The sequence below is a fragment of the Nerophis ophidion genome, linkage group LG23 (assembly GCF_033978795.1).
Source record: "Nerophis ophidion isolate RoL-2023_Sa linkage group LG23, RoL_Noph_v1.0, whole genome shotgun sequence".
Classification (NCBI taxonomy): Eukaryota; Metazoa; Chordata; class Actinopteri; order Syngnathiformes; family Syngnathidae; genus Nerophis; species Nerophis ophidion.
Window position 1 is genome coordinate 40,906,166 of NC_084633.1, and position 19,662 is coordinate 40,925,827.

At 37.2% G+C, this 19,662-nt stretch overlaps 1 protein-coding gene and 1 long non-coding RNA gene across 2 annotated transcripts in view; one reads left to right on the forward strand and one right to left on the reverse strand.

Annotated features, from left to right (window-relative positions):
* Positions 1–19,662, reverse strand: part of LOC133541292 (ankyrin repeat and fibronectin type-III domain-containing protein 1-like) — an 85,242-nt gene that overhangs the window by 23,545 nt on the left and 42,035 nt on the right. The window contains exons 9-16 of the mRNA XM_061884613.1: positions 15,003–15,110; positions 12,294–12,393; positions 11,119–11,248; positions 7,324–7,443; positions 7,136–7,242; positions 2,033–2,147; positions 1,792–1,958; positions 1,491–1,659 (exon numbers count right to left, since the gene is read on the reverse strand). Coding sequence (XP_061740597.1) covers positions 1,491–1,659; positions 1,792–1,958; positions 2,033–2,147; positions 7,136–7,242; positions 7,324–7,443; positions 11,119–11,248; positions 12,294–12,393; positions 15,003–15,110 — 1,016 coding nt within the window. The remainder of the gene's footprint in view (positions 1–1,490; positions 1,660–1,791; positions 1,959–2,032; positions 2,148–7,135; positions 7,243–7,323; positions 7,444–11,118; positions 11,249–12,293; positions 12,394–15,002; positions 15,111–19,662) is intronic.
* On the forward strand, positions 220–7,680 carry LOC133541307 (uncharacterized). The gene is made up of 3 exons (XR_009803836.1): positions 220–622; positions 7,369–7,418; positions 7,508–7,680. It is a non-coding gene; the product is annotated as an uncharacterized LOC133541307 (long non-coding RNA).

The window sequence follows — 19,662 nt, forward strand, 5'->3', positions numbered from 1 at the left end:
GTGTTAGATGTAAATATAAACAGAATACAATGATTTGCAAATCCTTTTCAACCCATATTCAGTTGAATATGCTACAAAGACAACATATTTGATGTTCAAATGGATAAACCTTTTTTTTTTGCAAATAATCATTAAAAGGGAATATTATCACAATTTCAAAAGGGTTAAAAACAATAAAATCCAGTTCCCAGTGGCTTGTTGTATTTTTTGAAGTTTTTTTCAAAATTTTACCGGTCTCGGAATATCCCTAAATAAAGCTTTAAAGTGCCTTATTTTCGGCTCTCTGCGAAGACACTGGCCATTTCCCTGTGACGTCACACAGTGCTGCCAATGTAAACAAACAATGGGAATACCACAGCAAGATATAGCGACATTAGCTCGGATTCAAACTCGGATTTCAGCGACTTAAGCGATTCAACAGATTACGCATGTATTGAAACAGATGGTTGGAGTATGAAAGTATTGAAGAAGAAACTGAAGCTATTGAGCAAATAGCTATTGACGCTATTCATGGCCATAGCATGGCCGAATAGCTGCGTTAGCATCGCCGGTAAAATGTGCGGACCAAACGATCAGGACTTTCGCATCTTTTGACACTGGAGCAACTTAAATCCGTCGATTGGTAAGTGTTTTTTTTTGCATTAAATGTGGGTGGAAGGAAACGTAATATAGTTGCAAATGCATCTGCAGGTTATCCATACATCTCTGTGCCATGTCTGCTTTAGCACCGCCGGTAATTAGCATGTTAGCATCGATTAGCGTAGCATGCTAGCATCGATTAGCTGGCAGTCAACATCAACAAAACTCACCTTTGTGATTTCGTTGATTATCGTTGCAAATGCATCTGCAGGTTATCCATACATCTCTGTGCCATGTCTGTCTTAGCATCGCCGGTCAAATGTGGAGACACTCTGGCACATTCAATGGGGGTCTGGCGGCAGACACTTTGGCATCTTGGGGCCAGTGGTGCAACTTGAATCCCTCCCTGTTAGTGTTGTTACACCCTCCGACAACACACCCACCAGGCATGATGTCTCCAAGGTTCCAAAAAATTGTCAAAAAAACGGAAAATAACAGAGCTGAGACCCGGTGTTTGTAATGTGAAAATGAAAATGGTGGGTGTGTTACCTCGGCGACGTCACATTCTGACGTCATCGCCTCCAGCGCGATAAACAGAAAGGCGTTTAATTCGCCAAAATTCACCCATTTAGAGTTCGGAAATCGGTTGAAAAAATAGATGGTCTTTTTTCTGCACCATCAAGGTATATATTGACGCTTACATAGGTCTGCTGATAATGTTCCCCTTTAACTTTAGAATTTGATGCCAGCAAAACGTGACAAAGAAGTTGGGAAAGGTGGCAATAAATACTGACAAAGTTGAGGAGCGCTCATCAAACACTTATTTGGAACATCCCACAGGTGTGCAGGCTAATTGGGAACAGGTGGGTGCCATGATTGGGTATAAAAACAGGGCGTGAAAGTGTGTTTACCCTGTAGAGGGGGATGTTGAGCTTGGCCAGCAGGTGAGACACGGCCGCTCTCAAGGACCTGATGAACTCCACCAAGCTGCCGTTTTCCGCCAGCGTGTCGTCCAGCAGGTTCTGGATGCATTCGCCGGGTGTGGCGTAGACGTTACTCTGGAGCCACGCCCACTCTTCTCTAGCAAAAAACAACAAAATAGGAAGCAAACAAATGTATTTTTTCAGAGAGCTTTCTGGTATGGAAATCCACATAATGTGTGACTGAATCCTGAGTTGTGTTCCTGAACATTGCTGGTGTTACGTGTGATACCTGCTGACGTGGCCGTTGTGTCGGACTCGGGTGTGGCACAGTAGATTGGGCAGCCTTTGGGGCACCAGAACCCGGATGTGTTCCACTGAGCTCCACAGTTTCAGGATGCCCACGTACAGACCCGGCTGGCCCCACTGGTTGCTGCGTCTGTGGTAGGCCAGCTTCTCCTGCCAGCAGAATGGAGATGAGGGTCTTCCCGGTAGGCTAACTCCCACCGGGGCCACGTGGATTCAAATCTCACCCTCAGCTGCTCACAGAGCGTGTCCATGGCGGTGGGCTCGGGCAGGAGAGGAGTTCTGCCCCGGTTCTTCTCCAGGCGAGCCAGCGGCATCCATTGCAACGGAGGCTCGGGGTGACTTGGAGCACAGGCGGCCAGTTAATGTCAAAGACGTAAACAAGCAGCATACTGTTTCTGTGTTGATGGGCTCGTATTGCTCCTTCAATTTGAAGTTGAACTCGAGACATTTTGGACATCTTTTCCTGTCCTAATTTTGACTACGTTCCCTAGCGGTGTTTGTCACTAGCGACTAGCGCAGGGCTGTGTCCCCCACACCCTGCGTGTGTATTGGAGATGCACGGATAGGCAATTATATCATCCGCATCCGCGTCACCAAAATCGCCATCCACCCGCCGTCCACCCGAACCAACATTTAATCGGGACCGTACCCGCCCGCTGAATTACACCTTTGCCACTCACAGAGCTATTTAACAATGTTTCAAAGAGTAATGTTGTCAATTGGAGCCGCTAACGTTCTCGCGACTCTCCAATAGCGTTCATCCTGATGACAAGAATACGGGCGTGCTGTGAAGCCATTGCCTTAAACACCTTCAACAACATGTACAAACTGATTGTTGGTCCAGCGACATGTTGTGTGCAGCTTCCGCAATCACACGTATGAGATTGAAAGGCATACTGGGTGATACGGAGTACACTGATGGTTGTGATATAAACAACTTTAACACTTACTAATATGCGCCACACTGTGAAGCCACACAATACAAGCTTGACAAACACATTTCGGGAGAACACCCTCACAGTGACACAACAAAAACGCAACACAACTAATACCCATAATCCTTTGTATTCATGACACTACCTGAATATATTTTACACACCCGCACTCCCAACCCCGCCTACCTTACCTTTGAGGAGTATAAAATAGTCAGGAATTGTCATGAATACAAAGGATTCTGGGTATTTGTTGTGTTGCGTTTATGTTGTGTTACTGTGAGGATGTTCTCCTGAAATGTCTTTGTCGTTCTTAATTGGTGTGGCTTCAAAGCGTGGCGCATATTACTAAGAGTGTTAAAATTGTTTATATCACAACCATTAGTGTACTCTGTGTCACCCAGTATGTCTTGCAGTCGTGTGCGTGTTGCCGTGGAAACCACACACAACATGATGCCGGACTGACAAGCAGATCTTGTATGATGTATAAGGCGGCAAAGCCAATGGCTTCATAGCACGCACTAATACTTATTATCTGGGTGACTGCCGGCAGTCATTCAACAGAATAATAGCGTCTCCTGTTGACTTCTTCGCTTTATGACACGGGTCTTAAATGGCTCTTTGAATGACAAAGGATACCGATCCCAGAACCATGTATATCAAATGTCTCCGGATGGTTCAACCGCCACCCGTCCGAATCTAATTAAAATCTATTTTTTCGTCATGTCAACGGCCCGACCCGTGGTTTACCCGCGGACTCCGCGGATGAGACCGCAAACCACGCATCTCTAGTGTGTATGCTTGTGGCCCCGCCTCCACCCACAGAAACAAAAAGAGTGGACAAGTCAGCATGGGTACTGTTCACATTTCAAACTATAATTCCATTCAACCCGACTCATACCTGGGAATCAATACCGCTACTCAATGGTACCAATTGTTGGTACTGTTGTGTGTGCTAATAACTATTAATTGTTTTTGATAATATATTCTATTTTTTATTGTCACAAAAAAAGGAGCTGATTATGATAACTTATATCTTGTTTTTTTATATTTGCTAGTGATACTAGGTTGCAATTGCAGTTGCAAGTGTAGGACGTTAGATGGCAGTAGTGTATACTCAGCCTTTGCTAATTCTAGTCTTTTGTTGCGCCCTAAAAAGTGTTAACACTGTAAGTATTGAACTTATTACACACCGGCTATTTGATTGTAACGTCCATCTTAGTGGTAGTTCTCATTAACAAATTCGGACGTGTTGAAATGGCCATGCTAATGCTAATCAGTAGCATGTCAATAGCAAAGCTAATGTATATTAGCATCAAGCGAGCGCATTTTTGGAAAAGTGGAGCCTTACGTTGGAGCGTTTTTTGAGTCAAGGTCTTTAGACTGTCATAACAATGCAGAAAAACCTGGTCACCCATTTCAACATGCTAACCTTTTATGCTAGTATTTTATCATGATGGACAGCTGGTGTGTAATAATGGGAAAGTTCGCATGCTAACAACATATTATATTATCATTTTAGCAAATGTAGTTTAAACCAAAAAATCATTGATTGCCTTACTTAGTGCCATCTTGTTAGTATGCTAACTGTGATGCGAGGATTTGAGCAAATTTCTAGGTTTAAACTAAAAATCATAGATTTTTAACTTGGCACCATCTTGCAAGTATGCTATTTTAAGCAAACATTTGAGCAAATTTTGTACATGCAAACCTAAAACCGTAATTATGATACTCGTTCCCATGTTACATGTTTACTCAAATTTCATATTAGCATTTTAGCAAATGTTGTAATTCAAACTTAAAACTCATGGATTTTTTTACCTTGGTGCCATCTTGTAGTAATACTAACTTGTATACAAGGATTTGAGCTAATGTCATACATTCAAACTTTTACCTTGAAAATAATTTTTTGTCTTGAAAATCAACTTTTACCTTGAAAATCATTTTTTGTCTTGAAAATCAACTTATACTTTGAAAATATTTATTTTCCTTGAAAATCATTTTTTGTCTTGAAAATCAACTTTTCAGTTAAAAATCTTTTTTTGTCCTGAAAATCAACTTTTACCTTGAAAATATTTTTTTGTCTTGAAAATCAACTTTTTCTTTGCAAATTATTTTTTGTCTAGAAAATCAACTTTTACCTTGAAAATTATTTTTTGTCTTGAAAATCAACTTTTACCTTGAAAATCAGTATTGATCTTGAAAATCAACTTTTTCCTTCAAAATCAACTTTTACCTTGAAAATCATTTTTTGTCTTGAAAATCAACTTTTACCTTGAAAATCAGTAATTGTCTTGAAAATCTACTTTTTCTTCAAAAACAACTTTTACCTGGAAAATAATTTTTTGTCTTGAAAATCAACTTTTACTTTGAAAATATTTTTTTTCCTTGAAAATCAACTTTTACCTTGAAAAAATTTTTTTGTCTTGAAAATAAACTTTTACTTTGAAAATATTTATTTTCCTTGAAAATCACTTTTTGTCTTGAAAATCAACTTTTACCTTGAAAATCAGTATTGATCTTGAAAATCAACTTTTTCCTTCAAAATCAACTTTTTCCTTCAAAATCAACTTTTACCTTGAAAATCAACCTTTACTTTGAAAATATTTTTTTTCCTTGAAAATCAACTTTTACCTTGAAAAAATGTTTTGTCTTGAAAATCAACTTTTACTTTCAAAATATTTATTTTCCTTGAAAATCATTTTTTATCTTGAAAATCAACTTTTACCTTGAAAATATTTTTTTCTTTTGAAAATCAACTTTTACCTTGAAAATAATTTTTTGTCTTGAAAATCAACTTTTTCCTTGAAAATCATTTTTTGTCTTGAAAATCAACATTTACCTTGAAAATCATTTTTTGTCTTGAAAATCAACTTTTACCTTGAAAATCAGTAATTGTCTTGAAAATCTACTTTTTCTTCAAAAACAACTTTTACCTGGAAAATAATTTTTTGTCTTGAAAATCAACTTTTACTTTGAAAATATTTTTTTTCCTTGAAAATCATTTTTTGTCTTGAAAATCAACTTTTACCTTGAAAATCAGTAATTGTCTTGAAAATCTACTTTTTCTTCAAAAACAACTTTTACCTGGAAAATAATTTTTTGTCTTGAAAATCAACTTTTACTTTGAAAATATTTTTTTTCCTTGAAAATCAAGTTTTACCTTGAAAATAATTTTTTGTCTTGAAAATCAACTTTTAATTTGAAAATATTTTCTTTCCTTGAAAATCATTTTTTGTCTTGAAAATCAACTTTTCAGTTAAAAATCATTTTTTGCCTTGAAAATCAACTTTTACCTTGAAAATATTTTTTTCTTTTGAAAATCAACTTTTACCTTGATACTAACTTTTTGTCTTGAAAATTAACTTTTACCTTGAAAATAATTTTTTGTCTTGAAAACTAACTTTTACTTTGAAAATAGTTTTTTTCCTTTAAACTCATTTTTTGTCTTGAAAATCAACTTTTCAGTTAAAATATTTTTTTGTCTTGAAAATAAACATTTTTCTTGAAATTCATTTTTTGTCTTGAAAATCAACTTTTACCTTGAAAGTCATTTTTGTTTTGAAAATCAACTTTTACTTTGAAAATATTTTTTTTTTCCTTGAAAATATTTTTTGGTCTTGAAAATCAACTTTTTCCCTGAAAATAATTTTTTTGTCTTGAAGATCAACTTTTACCTTGAAAGTCATTTTTGTTTTGAAAATCAACTTTTACTTTGAAATTTGTTTTTTCTTTGAAAATCATTTTTTGTCTTGCAAATCAACTTTTACCTTGAAAATATTTTTTGTGTTGAAAATCAACTTTTACCTTGAAAGTCATTTTTGTTTTGAAAATCAACTTTTACTTATAAAATATTTTTTTTCCTTGAAAATCATTTTTTGTCTTGAAAATCAACTTTTCAGTTAAAATATTTTTTTGTCTTGAAAATAAACATTTTTCTTGAAATTCATTTTTTGTCTTGAAAATCAACTTTTACCTTGAAAGTCATTTTTGTTTTGAAAATCAACTTTTACTTTGAAAATATTTTTTTTTTCCTTGAAAATATTTTTTGGTCTTGAAAATCAACTTTTTCCCTGAAAATAATTTTTTTGTCTTGAAGATCAACTTTTACCTTGAAAATATTTTTTGTCTTGAAAATCAACTTTTTCCCTGAAAATATTTTTTTTCCTTGAAAATCATTTTTTGTCTTGAAAATCAACTTTTCAGTTAAAAATATTTTTTTGTCTTGAAGATCAACTTTTTCCTTGAAAATATTTTCTGTCTTGAAATTCAACTTTTACTTAGAAAATATTTTTTTTCCTTGAAAATCATTTTTTGTCTTGAAAATCAACTTTTCAGTTAAAAAACATTTTTTGTCTTGAAAATCAACTTTTTTGTTGAAAAATTCAATCTCACTTGGGAGGGTGTGGGAACTCCTTCAAAGTCACGAGTAAAATGTTGCCATGCCGGTCTTTGAGCGGCTCGTAGTAGACCTGGCCCAGGTCCAGAGTCCCCAGTGATGACTGGAAGGTGGAGGAAGGACAAATGTGGCCATGAGAGATGAGCATCCAGCCTGAATGAAGCTCCATGTATTAAGTTCCTACCTGCAGCTGGGAGACAGCTCTTAAGATGCTGTGTCTGTTCTGCAGGAGTGAGGATGGAGAGGATTGAGCGCAGGAGAGTCCTTGCAGGAGCCAAGGTACTTGCTGCCATGCACACGACAACTGTTGGGAAATACATTACGTTCCAAACCGCAATAATGCTGAATAATTGATGGTGTGATTCCAGCAGACATAAAGGAGATGCTGACAGGACACAACATTATGACCGCCTGATGAGATCCAAGACAAGAAACATTTCAATTCAAACTGCTTCCACAGAGACATCATATTCCATTTGAATGGACCCTCAGAGAAGTCAATTATATCTATTAGGGGGCACAAAAATGGATTCACATCCAAATTGCGATTCTTATCAATAAAAATAAATAAATAAATAAATTATATACATGTATGTCAATATGTGTATGTATGTATGTATGTATATATATATATATATATATATATATATATATATATATATATAATGTATATATGTAAATATGTACATATATGTATATATAAATGTGTGTATATATGTGTATTTATATATATATATATATATATATGTGTGTGTATGTACATACAGTATATATGTACGTGTATAAATGTGTGTGTGTATATATGTATGTGTATGTATATGCATTAAGTATATATATATATATATATGTATATATGTGTATATATATGTATATATATATATATATGTATGTGTATACATATACTATGTATGTATTTATACATGTATGTGTATATATACTTCATATGTATGTATATATGAATGTGTATATATAGTATGTGTGTATATATATGTATGTGTATATATACTTTATATGTATGTACATATGAATGTGTATATATAGTATGTGTGTATATATATGTATGTGTATATATACTTTAAATGTATGTATATATATGTTTAGTATAAATGTGTGTATCCATGTGTGTATATATGTACTAAAGATGTCTGTATATACAGTATGTATGTATATATATATATATATATATATATATACTATATATGAATGTATATATGTATATATATGTGTGTCTATATATATGTGAAATATATGTGTGTGTATATATATCATGTACGTATGTATGTACATATATATACTATATATTAATGTATATATGTATATATATGTATGTGTATATTTACTTGTGTGTGTATATATACTATTTATGTATGTATATATGTATACATGTATGTGTATATATACTTCATATGTATGAATATATGTATGTGTATATATACACTATATATGTGTATATATACAGTATGTATATATATATATATAATGTATATATGTAAATATGTACATACATGTACATATTTGTACATATACATACATATATATATATATATATATATATATATATATATATATATATACAAACCCTGTTTCCATATGAGTTGGGAAATTGTGTTAGATGTAAATATAAACAGAATACAATGATTTGCAAATCCTTTTCAACCCATATTCAGTTGAATATGCTACAAAGACAAGATACTTGATGTTCAAACTCATAAACCTTATTTTTTTTTGCAAATAATAATTAACTTAGAATTTCATGGCTGCAACACGTGCCAAAGTAGTTGGGAAAGGGCATGTTCACCACTGTGTTACATCACCTTTTCTTTTACAACACTCAATAAACGTTTGGGAACTGAGGAAACTAATTGTTGAAGCTTTGAAAGTGGAATTCTTTCCCATTCTTGTTTTATGTAGAGCTTCAGTCCTTCAACAGTCTGGGGTCTCCGCTGTCGTATTTTATGCCTCATAATGCGCCACACATTTTCCATGGGAGACAGGTCTGGACTGCAGGCGGGCCAGGAAAGTACCCGCACTCTTTTTTTATGAAACCACGCTGTTGTAACACGTGCTGAATGTGGTTTGGCATTGTCTTGCTGAAATAAGCAGGGGCGTCCATGAAAAAGACAGGGCTTAAATGGCAGCATATGTTGTTCCAAAACCTGTATGTACCTTTCAGCATCAATGGTGCCTTCACAGATGTGTAAGTTACCCATGCCTTGGGCACTAATGCACCCCCATACCATCACACATGCTGGCTTTTCAACTTTGCTTCGATAACAGACTGGATGGTTCGCTTCCCTTTGGTCCGGATGACACGATGTCGAATATTTCCAAAAAGAATTTGAAATGTGGACTCGTGAGACCAAAGAACACTTTTCCACTTTGCATCAGTCCATCTTAGATGATCTCGGGCCCAGAGAAGCCGGCGGCATTTCTGGATGTTGTTGATTATAGGCTTTCGCTTTGCATAGTAGAGCTTAAACTTGCACTTACAGATGTAGCGACAAACTGTATTTAGTGACAGTGGTTTTCTGAAGTGTTCCTGAGTCTATGTGGTGATAACCCTTAGAGATTGATGTTGGTTTTTGATACAGTGCCGTCTGAGGGATGGAAGGTCACGGTCATTCAATGTTGGTTTCCGGCCATGCCGCTTACGTGGAGTGATTTCTCCAGATTCTCTGAATTTTTTGATGATATTATGGAGCGTAGATGTTGAAATCCCTAAATTTCTTGCAATTGCACTTTGAGAAAGGTTGTTCTTAAACTGTTTGACTATTTGCTCACACAGTTGTGGACAAAGGGGTGTACCTCGCCCCATCCTTTCTTGTGAAAGACTGAGCATTTTTTGGGAAGCTGTTTTTATAGCCAATCATGGCACCCACCTGTTCCCAATGAGCCTGCACACCTGTGGGATGTTCCAAATAAGTGTTTGATGAGCATTCCTCAACTTTATCAGTATTTATTGCCACCTTTCCCAACTTCTTTGTCACGTGTTGCTGGCATCAAATTCTAAAGTTAATGATTATTTGCACAAAAAATAAAATGTGTATGAGTTTGAACATCAAATATGTTGTCTTTGTAGCATATTCAACTGAATATGGGTTGAAAAGGATTTGCAAATCATTGTATTCTGTTTATATTTACATCTAACACAATTTCCTAACTCATATGGAAACGGGGTTTGTACTATATATACTGTATGTGTGTGTGCATATATATATACTATTTATGCGTGTGTATATATGTATACATCTATTTATGTAGTTGTTGTCCGGTGCGACTAATATACGGAAAATATTTTTTTCTTTTGCTTATATAATGATAACAATGGGAATTCGGTCACTCGTTACTTATTACTTATTTCGAACACTGCTAATAATACATTAAAATGCATTTATTCAGTTTTATAATATGCAGCGGGCCATTAAAGAAAACTGTGGGCCCAAAATGGTGTCCAGGAGTGGGACAGAGTCAGGATAATATCGTGTTTGTCTTTGACATTGATACTTTTCTACTTGACTATGTTGAAGTCTCATTCTTCAAGTCAAGGCTGTTCTTTGTGTTGGATGTCAGGAGACCACAGGGGTCATAATGTGTTTGTTGACTGGCACATCACCTTTGTGTTGGATGTCAGGAGACCACAGGGGTCATAATGTGTTTGTTGACTGGCACATCACCTTTGTGTTGGATGTCAGGAGACCACAGGGGTCATAATGTGTTTGTTGACTGGCACATCACCTTTGTGTTGGATGTCAGGAGACCACAGGGGTCATAATGTGTGTTTTGACTGGCACATCACCTTTGTGTTGGATGTCAGGAGACCACAGGGGTCATAATGTGTTTGTTGACTGGCACATCACCTTTGTGTTGGATGTCAGGAGACCACAGGGGTCATAATGTGTTTGTTGACTGGCACATCACCTTTGTGTTGGATGTCAGGAGACCACAGGGGTCATAATGTGTTTGTTGACTGGCACATCACCTTTGCAAACCAAACAAAGTTGTGGATGAGAAAGGTGGAGCAGCACTGGATCTCCACCAGCGGCAGTTGGTCTTCAGCCGTCACCAGGATGTTCTCCTTGTGGTAGAACACAGTCGCCAAGTACACGCCCCTGATGATGTCCACATGGCAGCAAAAGGGAGAGAAAATCCATTTCAATTAAAAAATACACAAAAATAAGAAAGATTAAAATGCATGAAGTACAGTATATATATATATATATATATATATATATATATACACACTGTATTTATATATACTGTGTATGTACAGTATATATATACATATATATATACATATATATATATATATATATGTATATATACATATATATACATATATATACACACTGTTTGTATATATGTCTAAATAAATGTGCACACACACACACACACACATATATATATATATATATATATATATACATATATATACAGTATATATTTAGCGTATGGTTTTAGTTATAAAATAAAGGGAATCCTTTAAGTATATATAATTTTCTAGTAGGACTAAGTCTGCATCTGGATTAAAAATTGGCTCCCGAACAAACGGAGAATCAATTCTCATGGTTCACCTCAAAGAGCTGTTCAAAAGCAGTGCTGTTGTTTGCTTTTTTGGACCTTTTTTATATCGTTTTTCTAGCTGAATATGAGTCCAGAAAAAACAATTGACAAATGATGAGTGGTTTGAAACATTCAGGAAGTATCCACAGCGTTGTCGACACTGCCCTGTCCCCTTTTAGAGTAACCAATAAGGTAAACTGGATTACATTTTTTTTTTTTGTCCTCATCATTGTCACGGCCTGGCTGTTAAAGTTAAGGAGTTTTGAGATTTCAAACTGAGAGCACAACATGGCTAGTGACAATGTTTGTGTGCGTGTCGGCAGGGCGGCTGAATAAATAGTTGTTGACTTTATTGACCTATCCCCATTTATGTTTGTTTGAAATATAGCACTGTTTAGCACTTTATATTATATTCAAAGTCCACTAAAATACGCACTTTTGTCAAGGTCGGAGCTCATTATTCATATTTACAGTGCTGGAGACTGTTGAAAAATACCACTGGGTGTTTAAAGCACCAAGATGAGAAGGATGAAGAAGTGCTCTCTACTATGCAGTCCACATGTGGCTCGTTCAGAAGTTCTGAGTGAGTCGTACCTCTGCAGCAGACGGACAAACTTGGTAGCAGACTGGAACAGTTGTTTGAGGCCCCGAGACATGGATAGACGCTTGCTGGGACTCTGGTTGCTCACACTCTCTGTTGGAACAATAGACCAATCACAGCCCTTTTTTTAAAAAAAATAAACGCTCGATAAAATTATCTCTAAAATACATGAAAATATTAAGTGTGCTGCACATTGATCTGATTGCATATTTATATATCGTATTTCCTTAAATTGCCGCCGGGGCGATAAGTAGTTTAAAACCTCTTCTCACTCCGGCGCTTACCAAAGGCATGCGGTTATAAATTTGAGTGTGATGTAAGGATACCATCATGAAAAGCACATTTAATAAAAAAAACGTTATTATGGTCTTACTTTTACTTATAAATGAAGTCCATGCGCAGCTCCTTCTGATCAAAAGCATCAATAACTTGTTTATAAAAGTCTTCCTTATCTTTCTTCAGTTTTAAAAGTCTCTCTGTCTCGATGGAAATCTCCCTTTATTACCTCCTACTTCGATTGAAAGTCCAGTTTAGAAAATTGTTTTATTTTAGATATGTAATCCTCCATGTTAAAAGTGCAAGCGAGAGGAAAAAATAAACGATCGCTGCTTGTTGTCACTTCTTCTGCAGCCGAGTAGTCGCAAGAAGGATCACTAGCGCCCTCTACCACCAGGAGGTGGGAGTCATTTAATGACTCATATTTGACACACGCAGCTACGGTATATCAATAAAACATAGCTGCTTACTGTTCTTTTTAGCATATTAAATAGCTTGGACCTTTAATCCTACTGAATAGCTCTTAATCTTCTTCCCTTTATGCCATTTCAAATGATTGAAATCAGCCTCCTCCATTTTGAAAATGATGACGGGTGAAGTGTCACTCGTGACGTGACGAGTTTGACACGGCGGAAATTCTAGACATGCGCTAATAAAAATTATATTTTGCGAAACGAGTTTGACCCGGCATTAATCCTGAGCCGGAGGTAAAGCTAAGCTTGCGCAAATTATTTTGAGAAAGGAGTTTGACCCGTCAGTAATTCTAGGCAGGCGCTTACTATATACCCGGCGGCAATTCAAGGAATACAGTATGTATCATATTGCGTAATACACTTCAAACCATTAAATTGACCATGAATTGATTAACCTTATTGGGGTGTTACCATTTAGTGGTCAATTGTACGGAATATGTACTGTACTGTGCAATCTACTAATACAAGTTTCAATCAATGTAAACCTTCTTGAACACTGGTAAAAGAGCACTGTTTGTCTGTAGTTTGTGAACGATACCCATCCCTAGTTTTCTATCAGGCATACTTGCTTATTGGCATGGACCTTTGCAACATGACTGCTAAGCACCCTCTAAACAAGGGGTGTCCAAACTACAGCCAAGTGCGACTTCAAATTGGCCCGAGAGAAGTCGTGAGTTTATTAAGCAATCTTTCCCGCAGATTGGAGATTGGATTCATTTTTAAAAGTCTACTGCCTCTGATGCCGCTATTTTGTCGCCATCTACTGGACAACATTAGTTAGCAGGTAAATTACCGTATTTCCTTGAATTGCCGCTGGGTAATAGTATGCGTCTGCCTAGAATTACTGCCGGGTCAAACTTGTTTTGCAAAATAATTAGCGCATGCTTAGTATTACCGCTGGCTCAGGATTTCCGCCGGGTCAAACTCGTGACGTGACGAGTTTGACCTGTTTCACCTTTCATCATTTTCAAAATGGAGGAGGCTGATTCCAATCACTTGAAATTGCATAAAGGGAAGAAGATTAATCAGAAACAGAATCAGATATACTTTATTAATCCCCGAGGGGAAATTAAATTAAAGAGCTATTCAGTAGGATTTAAGGTCCAAGCTATTGAATATGCTAAAAAGAACAGTAAGCAGCTATGTTTTATTAATATACCGTAGCTGCGTGTGTCAAATATGAGTAATTTTTTATTGCCTCCTAGTGGTAGAGGGCGCTAGTGATCCTTCTTGCGACTACTCGGCTGCAGAAGAAGTGACAACAAGAGTGGAACAGCTATTTTTTTTTCCCCTCTCGCTTGCACTTTTAACATGGAGGATTACATATGTAAAATAAAACAGTTTTCTAAACTGGACTTTCAATCGAAGCAGGAGGTAGTAAAAGAAGATCTCCATCGAGACAGAGAGACTTTTAAAACTGAAGAAAGATAAGGAAGACTTCTATAAACAAGTTATCGATGCTTTTGATCAGAAGGAGCTGCACATGGACTTCATTTATAAGTAAAGGTAAAACCATAATAACATTTTTTTTATTTTTATTAAATGTGCTTTTCATGATGGTATCCTTACATCACACTCAAATTTATAAGCGCAGGCCTAAATTTACCGCATGCTTTTGGTTAACGCTGGAGTGAGAAGAGGTTTTAAATTAATTAGCACCCCGGCGGCAATTCTAGGAAATATGGTACCTTTCATTATGCTTTGATGGCATTCATGTGCAGAATTTACTCATTTGACCCAATACAAACAAACCTTCCCTAGTCAAGGTGCTAAAAAATACAAATACAAATCCTACCAACATAAAAATGTCAAGAGACATGCTCACTGAACTTTGCAAAAAAACATCGAATCACCATACAAAATGTAAACTTACACCCAATTCAAATGCATTACACAGCATGATGGGAACCACATCCCTGGTGGGTTGCAGCAGAAAAGAAGCATTGCTGTTACCTCGGCAGTATACTCGGCTATGTGGCTCTCCAGCATCTTCCAGGAGCTTCCTGACGAGACCTTCATGGTTCCTGTACTGGGACTTGACACCGCTACACTCCCTCCAGCCTGCACGGACGGGAACACAAGTTCATCGAGTGTGATCATCCTTCAGGAAACCTGAAGCTCATTTGCAGTCCAAAATGAAGGCCGGCCTTGGCAAGTACGATGCAAAAGGGATTTCATGGCAGACATTTTGTGACTCGTCTAAATGTGCGGATTCATGTCAATTCTCAATTTAATAAAACAAAAAAAAAAAACCATCACTACTTCTTGAATTGAACTATTTACGCTTTGCACAAGTTATACCGTTTTTTTCGGAGTATTAGTCGCTCCTGAGTATAAGTCGCACCTGACGAAAATGCATAATAAAGAAGGAAAAAAACATATATAAGTCGCACTGGAGTATAAGTCGTATTTTTGGGGGAAATTTATTTGATAAAACCCAACAGCAAGAATAGACGTTTGAAAGGCAATTTAAAATAAATAAAGAATAGTGAACAACAGGCTGAATAAGTGTAGGTTATATGAGGCATAAATAAGCAACTGCTATGTTAACCTAACATATTATGGTAAGAGTCATTCAAATAACTATAACCTATAGAACATTCTATACCTTTACCAAACTATCTCTCACTCCTAATCCATAAATCCCATGAAATCTTATACGTCTAGTCTTTACGTCAATGAGATAAATAATATTATTTGATATTTTACGGTAATGTGTTAATAATTTCACACATAAGTCGCTCCTGAGTATAAGTCGTGAAAAAAACTGCAACTTATAGTCCGAAAACTACGGTATTCATCGAATAGCATGTTTTAAATTATTTAGCAACATGGATTGAGTATGCATGAACGTTTTTCTTTTTTTATTCAACCTTGCAGCGTCACTGGCACAAAGCCTATAGAGCAGTCCTAGTCTGTTCAAACTAGGGTTGCTGATATTTGCAGTACTCCCGCCACCCCGCAGGTGGAGACAGCGAGGGATAAGTGTCACAGTGAAGAGGAGCAGAAGACTACTCATTCAACCCTGGAAAGAAATCTCAATAAATTGCAAAAATCGGAGCTTTAACGATGTCTGGACAACAAAGTAAGTGCTGGAGTCATTGTTTCCTGTGGGACCTTTAAAGCGACGGACAGATTGTTCTAGACAAGCAGCAACAACGGTAGGCATCCACATGTGTAAACTTGGTCAAACATTTGGAAGATATTGTGCATAAAAATAATTAGTTTGTTTTGTATTGAAATGGCTGACTTTGTGATGTCTTTTAAAAGTGAAAGCAGCACATTTGTGGTCCTCTCCAAGGTTCTCATAGTCATCATTGTCACCGACATCCCACTGGGTGTGAGTTTTCCTTGCCCTTATGTGGGTTCTTCCGAGGATGTCGTAGTCGTAGTGGTTTGTACAGTCCTTTGAGACATTTGTGATTTAGGGCTATATAAATAAACATTGATTGATTGATTGTAAATATAAACAGATTACAAAGATTTGCAAATAATTTTCAACCCATATTCAGTTGAATATTCTACAAAGACAACATATTTGATGTTCAAACTCATAAACATTTGGGGTTTTTTTTGCAAATAATCATTAACTTTAGAATTTGATACCAGCAACACGTGCCAAAGAAGTTGGGAAAGGTGGCAATAAATACTGATAAAGTTGAGGAATGCTCATCAAACACTTTTTTGGAACATCCCACTGGTGTGCAGGCTAATTGGGAACAGGTAGGTGCCATGATTGGGTATAAAAACAGCTTCCATGAAATGCTAAGTAATTCACAAACAAGGATGGGGTGAGGGTCACCAATTTGTAAGCAAATTGTCAAACAGTTTTAGAACAACATTTCTCAACGAGCTATTGCAAGGAATTTAAGGATTTTACCATCTACGGTCCGGAAAATCATCAAAAGGTTCAGAGAATCTGGAGAAATCACTGCATGTAAGCGATGATATTATGGACCTTAGATCCCTCAGACGGTACTGCATCAAAAACCGACATCATTCTGTAAAGGATATCACCACTTGGGCTCAGGAACCCTTCATAAAACCACTGTCAGTAACTACAGTTGGTCGCTACATCTGTAAGTGCAAGTTAAAACTCTACTATGCAAAGCGAAAGCCATTTATCAACAACACAAAGGAACGCCGCCCGAGGTCATCTAAGATGGACTGATGCAAAGTGGAAAAGTGTTCTGTGGTCTGACGAGTCCACATTTCAAATTATATTTGGAAACTGTGGATGTGGTGTCCTCCGGGACAAAGGGGAAAAAAACCATCCAGATTGTTATAGGCGCAAAGTTGAGAAGCCAGCATGTGTGATGGTATGGGGGTGTATTAGTGCCCAAGGCATGGGTAACTTACACATCTGTGAAGGCACCATTAATGCTGAAAGGTACATACAGGTTTTGGAGCAACATATGTTGCCATCCAAGCAACGTTATCATGGACGCCCCTGCTTATTTCAGCAAAACAATGCCAAGCCACGTGTTACAACAGCGTGGCTTCGTAGTAAAAGAGTGCGGGTACTTTCCTGGCCCGCCTGCAGTCCAGACCTGTCTCCCATAAAAAATGTGTGGCGCTTTATGAAATGTAAAATACGACAACAAGACTCCGGACTGTTGAACAACTTAAGCTGTACATCAAGCAAGGATGGGAAAGAATTCCACGTTCAAAGCTTCAACAAATAGTTTCCTCAGTTCTCAAACGTTTATTGAGTGTTGTTAAAAGAAAAGGTGATGTAACACAGTGGTGAACATGCCCTTTCCCAACTACTTTGGCACGTGTTGCAGCCATGAAATTCTAAGTTAATTATTATTTGCAAAAAAAAAAGTTTATGAGTTTGAACATCAAATATGTTGTCTTTGTAGTGCATTCAACTGAATATGGGGCTATTTATATCGAACACAATTTCCCAACTCATATGAAAACGGGGTTTGTATATATATATATATATATATATATATATATATATACACACACACACATATATCTACATCCTGAAAATATGCAAACAAACTGTGTTTGGATAATTAATTACTTCAAATATGTTTATTTTAATGTATAATTCTATGGCTGGATGTAATAAGGAGTCAGAAAAAATACAAATAAAAAATACAATTAATTTTGATGTTTTTAGCAAAATATAGTAAACATTTATTTAGTTTTAATTTTTTTGAATTAATATCCATCCATCCATCCATTTTTCTACCACTTATTCCCTTTCGGGGTCGCGGGGGGCGCTGGCGCCTATCTCAGCTACAATCGGGCGGAAGGCGGGGTACACCCTGGACAAGTTGCCACCTCATTAATAAATATATTTATTTTTAGGTAAGATAACATAATAATACAATGTATCTCTAGTCTGGATGATTTAGTTCTTGTCACCCTATTGTCCTCCCGTCTCTTCCCCAAGGATGGCTCCATGAGCTGGGCCAACGCCAGGAGATGCCCTACGTCAGTGGTCCCCAACATTTTTGTAGCTGCGGATCGGTCAACGCTTGAAATTTTGACCGACGGAGGTTAATAAAAAAATACAATCTTGTGCATACGGACTGTATCCCTTGCATACTGCATTGTTATATTTTGATATATATAGTAGGAACCAGAAATAACAATAACAGAAATAAACAACCCTTTTGTGTGAATGACTGTAAATGGGGAAGAAAGTTTTTTTGGGATGGTGCACTAATTGTAAGTGTATCTTGTGTTTTTTATGTTGATTTATTAAAATAAAAAATAAAAAATTGTGCGGCCAGGTTCCAATCGATCCACGGATCGGTACTGGGTCGCGACCCGGTGGTTGGGGACCACTGGCCTACGTCAACAACACGGTCAGCGGCCCGTCGGTGCGCACCTCGTACATCGCCGCCCTCTACTTCACCCTCAGCAGCCTGACCAGCGTCGGCTTTAAACGTGTGCGCCAACACGGACGCCGAGAAGACCTTCTCCATCTGCACTATGCTCATCGGCGGTATGCCGGACGCCTCGTATGGAATAATGTGATTGGGCAGGCACGCTGGCAAAGGGGACATGAAAAAAGGCTGTCCTCACTTAGGTCCGCATTGAGCTGGAGGGGGCGTGGCCTCCAGCTCCGGCTGAAAACCGGGAGCTTTTCGGGAGAATATTGGTCCCGGGAGAGGCGCTGAATTTCGGGAGTCTCCCGGAAAATTTGAGAGGGTTGGCAAGTATGAGTCACAAACACAAACACACACACACACACACACACACACACTAGGTGGGGTGGAATTACTCTCTGCATTTGACCCTTCACCCTTGTTCCCCCCCTGGGAGGTGAGGGGAGCAGTGTGAAGAATGAAAGTATTGACAGTGCTTTATGAAAGCTGATGTCTTTACTTTCCAATGAAGTAAGTAAAGGCAGCCTCAAGGGAAGCTAAGCTGCGGAAACATTTCTGACAAAACACCCACATTTCCCTGTGCGGCCCCTGAGCCCTTTGGCTCTTGAAACTGCAACCATCTTCATGATGTTGTTGAATCCCCTGCCATAGTCCTCACAGGGACATCTTCAATCCTCCATATTTGAATAATTCATTCGCGCACCCTCAATGACTGGATTTGACCGCAAATGGAAGGAACAGATTAAAAAACACGTAAATAA